Genomic DNA, 17,202 nt, shown 5'->3' with positions numbered 1-17,202 from the left:
GATATTTTTGCAGGCGATTGTACAACTGGAGGTATACGAAACCTAAATCATCAATGAGGTTTTGCCAGGTGATAAGAGACGATAATAAACAGGGTCTGCCACGGATGATGCTATAGGGAGTTAGATTATGGTAAGTATTTTCATACTAAACGGTGTGCTAAGGCATGCCATTATTCATGGAATGTTATTTTAATGTATGATTCGCATAAATAGAGTAAATATATGCTGTAAAATACATTTTTATTTACCCATGTATTTTAGTGTTTGTGTGTACGTTAACCTCCACTATACTGGTAACGAGAGAGAGAGAGAGAGAGAGAGAGAGAGAGAGAGAGAGAGAGAGAGAGAGAGAGAGAGAGAGAGAGAGAGATCAGACCGGGCAAAGTCATTTGCGCAGGTATGTACAGGCAGGTGTGTAAAAATATTTAGCGGCTCTAACCCCAATGATGTTACAGGGTTTTTTAGATGCCGCAAATATGGAAGGGCCTATGAGACGAGGACGTCTAGAGCTAATTTCAAAAGACACAGATGCCTGAAAACAAATTCTTTTAGGCTTAGATCCAAAAAAGGCGCCTCATAACTCTTCCAAGGACATAACAAGTGAAAGGGGAAGAACGTTTCCCCTTATACACGTGAGAGAGAGAGAGAGAGAGAGAGAGAGAGAGAGAGAGAGAGAGAGAGAGAGAGACTGGAAAATGCTGTGGTTGCATCATTTTCGCACTCAACCTTGAGATGTATAGTATTTTGTAGATAATCAAACCACAACGACCTTGAAGTCGAAATTAGTAATTATTGGTCCCAGTGACCATCACCTGAAACACATATACAAACGCACATCATTTGCATGTTGTTCATAAACAAACAACAGCATCCCTACAACAAATATTTGTAAACAAAACATTATTGACATCCACGTGGTATGTATCAATATAACGGAAACTGGGCGCGTGACCTACACACGAAACATACAAACACGCATCATATACATGTCGATTTCGTTGTTGATAAACAAAGAACAACGACTTTGAAGCCAATATTTTCAAACAAAACATCAATTGCACTCAGAATTCGGACCAAGTGACCTTCACAGGAAGACACGGGCTACGTATCAATATAACGGAATCTGATTGAGCATGGTATGAGTCAATATGAGAGGTCATGGAACTGATGAGCTATGGCAAAGCGTCTATGGCTATCGTTTTTCGTCTTCAAGGATACATGTAACTGTTTTTTATTTTCGAATCGCCAGTATGTGTTTTTTTTTTTTTTATATTATTTTGTTGATTGCATATGCATGACCTAGGTAAAGTAGTTTTCTGCCTCCTTTTGCAGTAGCGACAAACTCCACTTCAGTGGGTTCTGTGAAGATAAAAAATCCACTATCTTGAAAAACGAGATATTAAGTACTTTTGTTGTGAACATATCTAGGGTTATATTTTATGTAATAAATATCTAATATATAACAATAGGAAAAGAACAATGATTGCAATGGAAAACTGTGAATTTCCTATATAATTGGTTAAGAGAATAGGCCTATATAGGTTTTGTCAGAAAAGATTTGGTCAATTGTAGAGCAAAGGTGGGCAATATGTTCTTTATGAAACCAAACCGTCTCTTTGTGTTAATCCCATCATTATTCTTTCCATAGCTCTTTGAATCCTAACTAGATTATGTTCTAAGGCATTAGTAAGACTTCAAGTTTCTGATACATAAGTTATCATTGGTAGGAATCTCTGATTGAATATTTTTCTATTTAAAGGAAGCGCCATTTTACTTTTCATCATCTCATTTTGTTCACCAAATGCTCACCATCACATACTTATCATTATTTTAATTTCAGTTTTGCGTCCAGGGGAAATTCTTACTGTCTGCCTTAAGTACATATATTTATCAACAATCTCTAGAGGTTCATTCACAACTCGTATTTGTTCTCTCTGTATTTCCATTGAACATTATCTTAGCTTTACTCATATTCATTTTTAATACTACATTTTTCTTTCTCCATTCAAATCTTCTATCATATTTTGTATTTCCTCTCATGATTCTCAAAACAGATCTATGTCACCTGCAAGTTTTAAGCTGTTAAAGTTTTCCCCATTAACATCAATTCCTACACTTTCCCAATGTAAATTCTTAAAGTCATGTTTTAAGTGCGCTGTGAATAATTTAGGAGAGATTGGGTCTCCCTGTCTAACTCCTTTCTTAATCGAAATTTTCTCACTACCTTTATGTACTTAATGTATATATACCTTCAAGTGTTCTAACATAATCTTAATCTATTCCTTATCATTGAAGGGCTTTCATTACAGCTGATGTTTTGACAAATCTAAAGCTTTCTTAGAGTCAATAAATGCCATACATATTGGTTTGTCATACTGTGTTGATATTTTCATTGGCTGGTTAATTACATGAATAAGGTCAGTTGTTGAATACCCACTTCTAAAGAAGGCCTTTTCTATTGGTTGATAAAGGTCTAGCTGTCTTTATATTTGGCCTAATATAATATATGTATATATTTTATATATTACGAAGAGTAAAACTATTGGGCGGTTATTTTTCAGGTCTCTTATGTCTCCCTTTTGGTGAATTAGCAAAATGATAAAGTTTTTCCAAGGTGTAGGTATAGAGCGAGGTTTACTACTATGAAATCTCCATCTATTATCAAATCAATTATTAAGACATCTCCTGCCTGCTTTGCATCTTTTCATGACTTTTAATGCATTTTTTTTACTTCTCCTACTGTTACGTTTGGTACCGGTTCAGGTGTTTCATTGTGTGTATTGGAATTTTTTTTTTTATATCACCATTGTATAGCATTGCACAAAAATCCTGTGCAAATTTATCATTCCTTCTTTATTGTTGATAATATGTCCATCTGTAGGCAGTCCTGAAAGCAGTAACATATTAATCAGTATGTATATATATATATATATATATATATATATATATATATATATATATATATATATATATATATATATATGTGTGTGTGTGTGTGTATGCATATGTATACTTATATATATATATATATATATATATATATATATATATATATATATATATATATATATATGTATATATATATATATATATATATATATATATATATATGAATATTTACACACAAACACACACAAATATATATATATATATATATACATATATATATATATATATATATATATATATATGAATAGAAATCATATGCTGCATACACATGCATATTCTGATTTATAATCACCTATCGTTACTTGTCAACACTATAACTTAAATAATAATAATAATAATAATAATAATAATAATAATAATAATAATAATAATAATAATAATAATATAACAGAATGGAATAGCCATAATAAATAGGGTGTTAAATTGTTGAAGTCCCTTGAGTGTATTTCTTGACACGTGGTCCCACATCTAATGACGTTAGCCACATGAATAACTGTAATGGTGGATGGAATTGTTAAGTAAGAAGGATTTTTATACATGGGCGAGTAAATGACCAAAGGCTTTGCTCACTCAGTTATGATGGTGAAGTATAAAGGGGCTCCACACCTCCGGAATCTGTCTCATTGCATCGAGTAGTGAATCCAGGGCGTTTGCTCTTGGAACCTATCGAATCACGAACCCCTGCGAAGCATCTCGACAAGGTAAGTATTCCGCGAAACCGTTCTGTTGGAATATTCATCTCTTTTACCTTAAAGAAAGATTGATTTTCCTGATGTTAGATCCAATATTCGAAAGTCTTCGTTGGATGTACGTGTATTGGAGTAGGCAATATAGCCTAAATGGAGTCATCCAAACCATATCAATCTAGTATAAGATTTATGAAATATCAAATATATATTAGTGCATGTGAAAGTATAATTCTTTAAATAATTTTATTTTTCATTCGTAATTGCTTCCATAGAAAATGAATCCTCTTCATCGAAATGTCATTATTTGCATTGAATTTTTCATAAACTTAATGGGACAATTTTGTCTTATTCTCACACAGACAATATAAATTGTACATTTATTTTACTACGATCTATAGAACGGATTAAATTATCTTCACGATCAAAAAGTTATAAACATATCATTTACCATTTAAATTTATTTTGGTAACGTAACGAATTTTCATGAAAATCGTCAGCATAAAATTATCTCTTTATTCCAATATTGTCATCATTTGCTTCATGTATCTCAAGTTAACAAACTCAAGTAAAGGTCCTACAGACTACAATTACCATAACATTATATTATTATTGATGCTGAACATAGGAGAAATAAATTTTGCAAGATTAGCATTCTTCTGTTTACCTCTTCAATCTATCATGTATGTTTTAGGAAGGGTAAAACAAAACTCTTTAAGCTTTTATTTATTTTGTAATAAATCTTATAACTTTGTTAGTCATAGATTTCTACGAGTTAGAATTTCTTTCAAATTACGATTCATTACATCATTTATATATGTATAAGAAACCTACAATACTGTTATTTATAAGATTCCTTCGAAGCTGGGACATACTTTGTGAGCATGACAACCCATCGTTTGTACTACATATTTATAATGCTTAAATTTAAAAAATTATTATGACAAAATCTAAACTCATGCATCTTTAGAGAGACATAATCGTAATTATCCACATAGAAAAAATATAAAGGCTCTAAAGTCTCTTATTTAGTCCTATTTTTAATTGCTACTATGCCTATTCGAATTCTTAATATCATAGTTATTGCTAATTTTTGGCATTTGTAGTTTTTCTAATATATTGGAAATAAGATATGAGATAAAATGATTTCGTAAAACTAGCTCTGGATTTTTTTCTATGTTACAGATGGGTTACTGGGATGATCCATCCAACATGGTTGGAAATAGCCTTCAAGAGTCTACTAATCCATATGGTAACTACACTGTAGTCGACAGGGTTCCTCGAGAGCTCTTAAGCCTTGTTGATGACCACTGGTACCAGTTCCCACCCATGAACCCACTTTGGTATGGTTTAGTTGGCGTCTGGATGTTCGTGATGGGTACTCTTGCAGTCTCTGGTAACTTCGTTGTCATCTGGGTCTTCATGAACACCAAATCTCTAAGGACGCCTTCAAACTTGTATGTTGTGAGTCTGGCTGTCTCTGACTTCTTCATGATGGCATGCATGTGTCCGCCAATTTTGATAAACTGTTACTATCAGATGTGGTCTTTCAGTGCTGTCTTCTGTCAAGTCTATGCTGCCATAGGTTCAACAATGGGAACTGCCTCCATCTGGGCCATGGTGTTAATTACGTCGGATCGTTACAACGTCATTGTAAAAGGCATTTCTGGAACACCTTTGACCACCAAAAGAGCTTTATTAAACGTTTTCGTTGTCATCTGGGTTAAAACTCTATTCTGGACTATCCTCCCATTCTTTGGATTCTGTAGGTATGTCCCAGAAGGTAACATGACTGCATGTGGTACTGACTATCTTACTGATGATCTTTGGTACCACATTTACCTCTGGCTCTACACTATTGATTGTTACTTGCTTCCTCTGGCTTTGATCATTTACTCCTATGCATTTATCCTAAAAGCTGTTTCCGCTCACGAGAAACAGATGCGTGAGCAGGCCAAGAAGATGGGAGTCAAGTCTCTGAGAAGCGACCCAGATGCCAAAAATAAATCAAACGAATGTCGTCTGGCTAAGGTTGCACTCACAACAGTTTCTCTCTGGTTTATTGCATGGACACCCTATTGCATCATCAATATTGCTGGCATGCACTACAAGTCTATTGTCACTCCTCTCTTTTCCATTTGGGGCTCTGTTTTTGCAAAGGCCAATGCTGTCTACAACCCTATCATTTATGCCATTAGCCATCCCAAGTACCGAGCTGCTATGGAGAAGAAACTGCCCTGTCTGTCATGTGCAACTGAGAAGGAAGAAGACTCCTCTGTGTCTGAGACCACATCAACCAATGAAAAGTGCTAAATATTTTCTAATGACCATTTGACTACCGAATTACGAAGCATAATTGGGTGACGATCCAATTGTGAAGCGTAACTCCAAGTTGATGGAATTCTAAATCTCATGCTCTTGAAGATATGCAATCATATCGAGAAACTTCTTCGAGTTTATACGAAATGGTAGTTTGAATAAATTTCCTGCATCTAGAATTAGTTATTTTAACCTATATATGAATACATACATAAAAGGAAAAATACGATTACCCTTCTTTTACTTACATGAAGGAATATTAGACCCAAATGAAATCAAAAGTTAAAGAAAAGTGATAATGATTTAGTAATCTGGAATTATAGATAATTAGTTTAATGAAATTAGATAATTAAACAAAATGATACAAATATTATATGAAAAATGTGTCACCTCCAGTGAAAATCAAGGTTTTGGGGTTATTTATAGAAAATGGTGGCAGATGGAAGTAACAACATCATTATCACGTCAATTATATGTCACATTTCTTAGCTTTACTCTTTAATTTATAATTGTTTCTTAACAACCAGTTATCAACAGTGACTTTATATATATTTCTCTAAAGTTATAAACCACACATTTGATAAAAAATGCTTAAGCAATATAATGTACATCTCTCTGATTACGTGAATTAATGATTACTGTATGTGTAATCCAGGGTCATAACTACAATTGGCAGTTAGAGAATGTTAATAAAAGACCACATCATTTAATATATACTTGTTTTTACATTGAAATAAATTCAAAGCAACAAAAGCTAAATACCAGATTTATATCGCTTATCGAATGCCATCTTTTGCATTATATTATAAAGACCACGGGCATCATACATTACTTCATCTTTGTATCATAACCCCAAGAAAAATATACTTCTAAGGCTCCCAAGTCTTGGGTACTCAGTCAGCAACTGCCTTACATTCAAAGGGACCATTAAGCCATTAAAATCTTTTGGTTAGATAAGTATGACTTCTTTTTTTTTAATTAAAAAAAAAACTGTCTCCATCCCCCTTGGCTAGCTTTTATACTACCTAGGAGATGTCAACCTTGCAATCTCTATCAAAATATTTCTCTTATTGTTTTCCAATTTTCTTGCAATACATCTCTAACCCAATTTCAAGTACCTGACAAGAAATTATAGCACAAAGGTTATTTAAATTCAGTGAATATTATTTTGCTAATTGATCAGGTATTTTATTACGATGGCCTAATTTGGCAGAAAAAATAATATAAGTTTACTTGCATTACTTTCCCTTTATATTTTCTTAAAACTGCTTAATAGCAGATTCCCACCATTTATATTGAGAAGTAATAGGTATGACTGAGGGAAATCTTGAAACTCCTCAACTAGATTATCATAAATCATTATATAATCACTTGGTCGTGAATAGAAGGAGCCTATTTGACAATATTCTTTAGATTGATTTGTACTGCCACTACCTCCAGATGAGTAGACTAAACTGATGGATATTTGATAATATTATGAACCTGACATAGAAGACAGCCTTTATTTTACCCTCTCTTGGTCATTTTGCAGAGTTCTATAGCTTTCATATTCACTTATCCTGGAGAATTACAATTATTGACAATAGCTTTAACTCGTTGCTCTCACACCCCAGAATATCAATATTTTATTGCAATATATTGATAGAAACTTATTTTCTAGATGACCTTCGTGGGAAGATCTTCCTATTAGATATTCTTTTTTTTTTTTTTTTTTTTTTTTCAAAAGTTCCAGGTGAAGATCTTTTAGTATGTTTCATATAAAAATAGTACTCTCCATTGAAGTGGTTTTTATAATTTTCTGAAATTCCTCATTTCCTATATTTCAATTACATGGGAATCTATTCTTGAGGTTTTTCATTACTTAACTGATGATTCGTCAACTGCTTCATCTAAGATGTTGTTTAATAAAAATAATATCGCTTGAGAGTTTTTATTCTTTATCGATAAGGAGAGAAGGATAGATTTCCTCCTCTTTTACAATATTAGAAATGGAGCTTAGACACCCTTTTATTATAGTTGGTCTCAGGTTCCTCTACACACTATTTTACATCTGGCAAATGAATATACTTTGAAAAAGTTATAATTTTAGCAAGGGGAAAGATTTTACATGCGATGGCTATAATCTCTAAGAAAGCTTTCTCCATTAAATAGGGAGATGTACTTCTTTCAACCTGCTTGATTGGTTTTTTATCTAAGTACATGAGCACATGAAAAAAAAAATCATTCATCTTTTAGCACATTTCTCTATCATATGGTCTGCCCTTTGACTTACTAAAGGCTTCACATTCAATTCTAAGGCTATAGCTGATTTTATCGTTCAATTTATGATTTGTATGACTGAATAAACATATAGTATCAAATGTGCTGCCTCATGTCAAATTTATAATAGTTATCACATAATTTGTCATTAAAATATTGTAACAGTCTCTTTTTAAAGGGTTTTACTGGTGTTCTCTAAATTAGAATATTAGCAAAGAACGAATTTTCGGTGTATTCAACGGTTAGGTTAATAATCGGTGTTTTAGGAAACTTATTAACATTTTTTTCTTTATTTCCCTTGGCCACATTTCTAATAATTTCTTCTACAGTTTTTTTCATTATAAAAATACAGTTACATTTTATTGATTTACATTATTTGTGTAATTATTTTCTTTCGGAAATATAAAAAAGGTGTAGAAAAATGAAGATATGAACTTATTTTTACAAAAAAAGTTTAAATCAAAATCAACATAAACCAATATTCAAAATACATAGTTTAGAAATTCTTTTGTTACGTACTTAGATATATTGCCTGTATATCTACATTTATCATACATCCTTTGGCAATACAAATAACCAGTTATCAAAAAAATGGCAGTATTTTTATCAATATCAGATTTTCCTGCTACATCATAGAATAACAGTTTCAGGAAACTATAACCATTAAGTTTACATTTCCTGAGAACAGAATCAAACCATATGACAATATCTTGCTTTTCCCTGCAAAAGTAAAAGAAGCATCTGAGTCTCGGTTTCACCTCACTGGTCACCTTTTGAATCTTCTTTTGATTTCAACATACTGTATACTGTACAACCTTTGTTTTATTTGCTAGTGACTCATGAATATACCTAAATACAAATTCCCTACCTTCTACTTTGATGAATGAACTATTGATGTTTCACCAAGTATTTTCCATTTAAGACTAGAATAATTAATTTCTACTACTGCAATTTCCTTTATCCAAATGATTTAATACATTACTCTGTTATTTATATTTTGGAATCTTTTGTCGTGATATGCTTTTCTAATAGTCTACAGCTACAGAATAATATTCATGGGTAAAATAGGCTATTTCTGATAAGTTTTCCAATTGTATCATATAACTAAATATTACAGAACAATAACACCTTGTTAACCCGTTTCCGTTTACTATACTTCTTACACAAGTGGCACTGAATATTGATCTTGGCTTTTCTTCAACATTTATTATCCCAAACCATCCTTCTAACTTTGAAAAATGCAGGGTACTGCGTTTTAAAGGTCGATATACATACTTGGGAATAACTGCATTCAACCTTGTTTCTACTTAACGGAAGTCTTTGAGCTACATTACCATATCTTGGACAATATGAGAGAGTTAATTATTAAAGCTTTCTGGTAGAGTGTTCAATACCTTTTACACAATATGTTAACTGCTTTTTCAATTCTTTTTCTCTGTGCTAGACTAATTTATTTAACATGTCTCTGCATACGAATTGCTGAAGTAAATTCTCAGAATTTTTACTGTCCAACCCTTCTATACAAGTTAACTGCCTGTCTTCTCTGCCTGACTATTACCAAGTACCTAAGATGACAAATTCTTTCTATTTAATAATAAGGTTATCACAGTTTAATTTTTTTTTCTATTTCATTGCGAATTTCTATTAATTTTTCCTCTTCATTGAAGTCACATATATCTCTACTACTAATTACTCCTCGGTCATAGTAAAAGTTACGTAATTTGATGGTTAATAACAGGATAGTATCCAGTGGTACTTTTCCTCTTTGGCCAACTCAGGTACAGTCACTCATATAAATTCTTGAATGTCCGGGTGTCTGATATTTCCATTTTACTCCTGTCTGGACGACAGGTGTCTGGGAGCGCAACAGCAGTCAAATGTTCAACTACCTAACTCTCCTGTATATTGATTGATTGATTGAAGTTTTCTGGCATTCTGACATCTAAGGTCATTGACGCTGATATCATTTGTTATAAATAAACAATAAAAGGGAATTTAATGCAGCAAAATTAGAGATATCCTTATAAAGGTTAAATAGCTTCCAGAAGACCTGCTTCTGAGATAAATGAAAAAAAAAGCCACTAGCGTGGCATGACGCAGCATGTCCAAGAATCTTGTCAAGGATGAACCTGCCTTCTTCACCTCGAGCCTCAAACAGATATCTATTTCTTGAGGTGTTAAAAGTAGGGTATTCTGTCAACAAGTGCCTCACTGTCAAGGGTACCAAACAGTCATCGTAATATGGCTGATGTTGCCCAGTCATAAGAAATTCGCACGTCAACCGAGTATGACCAATGCGGTGACGACAAAGATTAGTCTTCCACTTCTGGGGTATCCTGTTATACCTCCAAGAAGACATAACATTCGTTATTTCTCTAATTTGATTTCCTTCTTAACTATCCCAATGCTGTTGCCAATTATCGTAAGACAAATTCTTAATGATTGGTAAAAATTTGTTACTGAGGATGGGATACCTTCCTGGTAGCATCTCAGCTGCAGCATTCTTTGCTAGTAAATCTGCTTTCTCATTCCCACACACAACTATCTGCGCTGAGCCCCAACAAAATGGAATTGTTATACCTCTCAGCCCAATTATAAAAAGGCACTTTTATAGCTTTAAAACTAAAGGGTTATTGGCATTAAAAGCTTCAAAAGCTTGTAGCACCCTTCTTTCATCACTAAAAATGGTAAAAATGGTAAAATTGCCCTTCTCTTCTATCTGTCCCGGCACTTGTAAGGAACACCAGCTAAAATAGCGATTCATGATTTTTGTAGAGATCTTTCTTTTATTGTTCCATTTGAGTTTTATTTCAACTTTACTTTTCGTTCCCATGATTGCCATAATAGACTTTCATTCCTATACTTTATATCAACTGGTAATTGCTGGTACGTGCATTGTGTCCATTTTCTACTACTTTGACACTGAGACCAATTCCCCTGGCTAAATGCATATCCATAAGTCCTGGGCATTCTTATTATCTAGGGATGGTCAGTTTGGGAGAGCATATATTGAAGGTCTACTTGCTGAGTCATATGCAACCATTGCCTGGTCCTCCCTGGATCGAGAGAGGACTTGGGCACTGATCATATGTGTATGTGGTCAGTCTCTCAAACATTGTCCTGCCCCCTTGGCTCTACCATTCATGAATGACCTTTGAACCTTAATTCTTCTGTTCTTTAAAGTCACCTGCGAATTACTAATTAAATGGTATTGCACCATTACAATATTCACTTAAATTACTAATTCTTTCAAATGGGGCTTTTCTCTTCGTTCCTAATCCAAAGTGTTTGGATAAGGGGAAAAGGCCATTTTTTCTTAATTGACCTGCCCTCTTTGTATGGGAAGTCAATATAACACGCTGCAGTATATAGCCTACAGTCTTAGCTAGAGAAAAACATTAAACTTTGTTTATACCGACGAGACAAGTTTATTTTGGGAAACAACAGTATAAACGACTAAAAACAAATATGCCAGCAATCAATTCTATAAAATACAGTTTGCATAGATCCTTAGACTAAATATTGAGAATTCCATGATTTGTTCGATGGTAAGATCGAATGATTTTCTCTGAGTTATCAGCCATCCAGGAAAAATATTGTTTTCATTTTTCAAAACGGTAAAAAACTACATCTGTGATATATATATATATATATATATATATATATATATATATATATATATATATATATATATATATATATATATATACATGAATACTGTGTCTTAGATTAGCCCTCCAAATTACGCACCGAACATATCTCATCATGCTCTCTTTAAATGATTCAAACTAGCTTTTATTTAAGAAATATAATCTCATTATTGTTTATTTGTTACAAAATATTACAAGCATGAAAAAAAATTCCCCTCAGGAGCAATGATTATATATAATATTTTTAATACGTCCTTCTCCAGCACTTAATAGAGCCCCAGTCAAACTATCTTAACTAGTTTCGGCCGGGCTATTTTGAGATAACTCTGCCATTTGACTTTTTTTTTCAATTTGATGGTACAGGTTGTCAAGTGGAAAGATAAAACATATCTGCTACCTCATCGCCTTTAGAGAAATTGATACTTACTGTTTACCAAAATAGATTCTAGAATTACCATGATTAACCCACTGAAAATTGCTCTAAGACTTATTTCCTCGATTTCCTCGAAGTGGAATAAAGATATCCATGATATTACTTTGACATAATGTGGGGATATTAAAATCGTAACCTTTCTCAATGTGACTTTTGCTACAATACAGTACAAGACACAATACTCTGTTCTATGGAGAGCTAGCAAACTGAATTGAAGTTGTCCAGTCTTTCTTGATTGATAAAAAAAATCTAAGATTTTTGTCGTCAAAAGTTAATACCAACTACCCATACTTCTAATTACCATGATATTCATTTTGTAGGTATTTCTTTATAGGGAGATGACTGATCTCTCTCTCTCTCTCTCTATCTCTCTCTCTCTCTCTCTCTCTCTCTCTCTCTCTCTCTCTCTCTCTCTCTCTCTCTCTTTTTTTTACATGATAATTTTATTTCATACAAAATATATCATCGCTTAATTATTAGGCTTTTATATCTACATTACCTTGCTTAAGCTTTTGGGGTTTGAAAGTGTTTTTAACTTGAAGACTTTCGAATGTTTGAACTCGCATTGATAATTAAAAAGTGAAGCTTAAAAAATGTAACAGGTATAATTTACCGACTTCGGAGTCATTACTTTAGGTGAGTAACCAACTCTTCTATGGGACACAGAACCATTTATGCACATTGCTTTCATTTAAGTTTCTTTTATCCCATTGTTCTGATGTTTTATGCTTCCATATCATTCCGTCTAGATTATAAATAATGTTTTTCTTGTGAATAAATCTTCTATTTTATGCTCCTATAACATTTCTCAGTTTACACAGACAGATGTGTATAAATCACTATGTTTTCCGTTCATTTACATTTCTATATTTCATGATGTGAAAAGGGATTAAATGAAAGTAATTCTAGATGCAGGAATTTATTCAACTTAAGATTTCATGTAAGGTCGGAGATGCATCTCGATTTATTAGTCAGTAGTCAAGTATGTCGGGTTTGCAGTTCGGTCATTCTCAAATCACGCCTCAAAATTAGATCGTCACCCAATTATGGTTTGCAATTCGGTCATCAACAGGTAATCGTGAAATGCTCAGCACTTTTCATTGGTTGAGGTGGTCTCAGAGGGAGTGGATTCCTCATCCCTTTCGCTTGTACAGGAGAGGAAAGGTAGTTTCTTCTCCATAGCAGCTCGGTACTTAGGATGGCTGATGGCATAAACAATAGGGTTGTAGACAGCATTGGCCTTTGCGAAAACGGAACCCCAGATGGAGAAGAGAGGAGTGACAATAGACTTGTAGTGCATGCCAGCAATATTGATGATGCAATAGGGTGTCCATGCAATGAACCAGAGAGAAACTGTTGTTAGTGCAACCTTAGCTAGACGGCATTCGTTGGATGTCTTTTTGGCTTCTGGGTCATTTCTTAGAGACTTGACTCCCATCTTCTTGGCCTGTTCACGCATCTGTCTCTCATGAGTGGCAACAGCCTTTAAGATAAAGACGTAAGAGTAAATGATCAAAGCCAGAGGGAACAAGAAACAATCAATAGTGTAGAGCCAGAGGTAAATGTGGTACCAAAGATCATCAGTAAGATAGTCTGTACCACAGGCAGTCATGTTACCTTCTGGGACATACCTGCAGAACCCAAAGAATGGCAGAATGCACCAGAAAAGAGTTTGAGCCCAGATGAAGAGAATATTTAACATGGCTCTACCGGTGGTCAAAGGTTTACTGAAATACCCTTAACAATGACGTTGTAACGATCCGTTGTAATTAACACCATGGCCCAGATGGAGGCAGTTCCACAGATTGAACCTATGGCAGCATAGACCTGGCAGAAGATAGCACTGAAAGACCACATCTGATAGTAGCAGTTTATCAAAATTGGTGGACACATGCAAGCCATCATGAAAAAGTCAGAGACAGCCAGACTCACTACATACAAGTTTGAAGGTGTCCTTAGAGATTTGGTGTTCATGAAGACCCAGATGACTACGAAGTTACCAGAGACTGCAAGAGTGCCCATCATGAACATCCATACGCCAACTAAACTATACCAAAGTGGGTTCATGGGAGGGTACTGGTACCAGTGATCATCTACATAGCTCAAAAGCTCTCGAGGAACCCTGTCGACCACAGTGTAGTTACCGTATGGGTTCGTGGACTCTTGGAGGCTATTTCCAACCATGTTGGAGGGATCAACCCAGTAACCCATCTGTAACGCAGTAAAGAGAAATCAAAAGTTAGTCATCATTACGTAAATCATTCTTGTCATATATCATGCCTAACGACTCTGCAACAATCCTAATTTTTATTATTACGAAAGTCAGGCATTTCATTTATCGCATCTAATGACTTACATAAGAATTTAAGTAATTTAGTTTTACAAATATGACATGTCTAATGATTTGTCTAAAATATTATGTTAGCAATTACTGCAAAAATCTTTCATCACATATGATATGTCGTAATACAGTACTATATAACTTTTTTTGGGAAGTGATCAATAAGAAAATATTTCATCTCTAATGACAAGTCTAGTTACTTCAAAACAATCCTAAGTTAAAGATTATTACGGAAATTCCAGGTTAGTGACCATTTAGAAAATGTTACATATTCTATGACACATCCAGTGATTATTTTAAGAATCCTTCATTTCGTTAAAAATGTCTAACAGTTTTACAAAAATCCTTGATTAGTGATTATTACAAAATTGGTTAATCACATACAATATGTTTAAGAATCTAACAAAAATCTCACGTTTGAAAATATTACAAAAACTGATTACGTCTTAAGGTATTTTCAACAAATATATAAGAGCCCTATAGTTGGTTGTTATTACGAGAATTTTTCATCTTATATGAAATATCTAACCATTATACAACACTCCTAATTTAGTGACTATTACGAAAATTGCTCATCCATCTGACATGTCTAATGACTATACAATAATCATCATACTAAAGAAAAAAATTCTGACGATTTTGCAATTCTTCCTGGTAAGTGACTAAAACATTTCTGTCATATTATATGGCATGACTAATGATCATGCAATCATCCTAAGCTGGTGATTATTTCAGAACTCGTTAACTTCATATGTATGGCAATTCTAAAATAATAATTACCACTGAACCATATCAGTAACAATAGTTACTAACGTGTAAAAAATCGTGTTTATTTTATGTAAGAATTACAAATATGATTATAAATAATATATATATATATATATATATATATATATATATATATATATATATATATATATATATATATATATATTTATATATATATATATATATATATATATATATATATATATATATATATATATATATATATATATATACACACACAACACACATATATATATATATATATATATATATATATATATATATATATATATATATATATATATATATATATATATGTATATATATACTGTATATACATACATATGTATGGATATATATGTGTGTATATATATATATATGTGTGTGTGTGTGTGTGTGTGTGTGTGAGTGTGCGTGTGTGCGTGTGTGTACATCCACAGCGTTCCAATGGGGATAAGAACGAATATTTTTTTCTGAATAGATGACTCACTGAAATATGAAAATTTTGATATTGCTGGTGAATCGTGTGAAAAGTAAAAGTTTTTTTTTTTTTTAAAGATAACTGTCTGCCTAACGTTCATTAGCTTCCAAGAGTTTGCAGCAATATACCGGGAACTTTAAGCATCATAAATATCTATAAGAAGCGGTTTTATTCTTTCTGGCAGAAAAAAAGAAAAAAAAAATGTGCTTGGAGCTAGGAATCTATTGACACCCTCACACGTACACACACAAATACGTACACATATGTCTATAACCTTGGAGTAACTTTAATTAGTTGCCTAGATATATTGGTGCATGGGACGTGTGTGTTGTAAAATAGATACTACCATTTTAAAGAACAGTAGGTTGTCATTATCTATTAGCAATGATAATTCCAATTGCTTTTTGCATCGTTTTCTTCTTTATTGTCATTTTCAATTCATCAAAATTAAGTTTATGAACTTTTATTAGGATCAGAATTTTTCAAACATATCCTCATGGAGGTGATAAATATCAGAATAATTACTCTAACATTATTAGCAAGATATTGTCATTTGTAATTTGAATGTTTCAATGTTATGAAAGAGAGAATTATGCAGAAAAAAATATCGTTCTATATTCTATCTTAGAAATTGATGCGAGAACGGTATTTTGGCCAAAAATTAATTATACCTTTTAAAGGGCTTAAGATGATAAATTGAATATATTACTGATCCAGCAACATGTGACATGGGACTCTCCATAGAGTCAAACTAAATTTCTCTATAAACGAATATATCTTAAAAGAAAAAGTCCATTATTTGCGAGACGCTGGAAATAAATGAGAAATCTAACGGGATGTGTAAACGTTGTCTTACATTTTGTGATTTTTTTCTACATATTTTGAAGATTATAAATCTACTGGTTAATGTCAGGATGATTTGCCACAACAAGTGCTTACTCGATTACAGAGATATTGTGATGATAAATGAAAATTGAGGATCCAAATAATGGAACACTCACCTTGTCGAGATAATTTAGGAGTTCGTAGCGTGAAGCTTCAAGGAGATAATGCCCGGGATTTACTCCTCGATGCAATGAGCAAAGTTAGGAAGAAGCGAAGCTCTTTTATATACTTCACTCCCTCCCTCATGTCAAGTGAGAAGCCAACAGTCGTTTGCTCGTCCGAGGAGAAGGAATCCTTTTACCAAGCAGTGCAATCAACCATTGAAGTTGATCAAGCGACTAACGTTAATGGTCTACTGTAGATACCATTTGTTCACTGAGGAATAAATGTGACCTTGGCAATTTCCTACGTATTATTATTATTATTATTAT

General features: G+C 33.1%; 1 protein-coding gene and 1 pseudogene across 1 annotated transcript; one reads left to right on the top strand and one right to left on the bottom strand.

Moving 5' to 3' along the window:
- The first annotated feature begins 4,820 nt into the window (after nt 1-4,820).
- LOC137637848 (rhodopsin-like) lies at nt 4,821-5,948 on the top strand. The gene has a single exon (XM_068369957.1). It carries the CDS (start codon nt 4,821-4,823, stop codon nt 5,946-5,948), a length of 1,128 nt encoding a protein of 375 aa, XP_068226058.1.
- A 7,251-nt stretch (nt 5,949-13,199) lies between these two features.
- On the bottom strand, nt 13,200-16,951 carry LOC137637847 (rhodopsin-like; annotated as a pseudogene).
- Between the last annotated feature and the right edge of the window lie 251 nt (nt 16,952-17,202).

The sequence above is a fragment of the Palaemon carinicauda genome, chromosome 3 (assembly GCF_036898095.1).
Source record: "Palaemon carinicauda isolate YSFRI2023 chromosome 3, ASM3689809v2, whole genome shotgun sequence".
Taxonomy (NCBI): Eukaryota; Metazoa; Arthropoda; class Malacostraca; order Decapoda; family Palaemonidae; genus Palaemon; species Palaemon carinicauda.
Note: the sequence above shows the minus strand (reverse complement) of the source record. Positions and strands in the feature narration are given on the sequence as shown.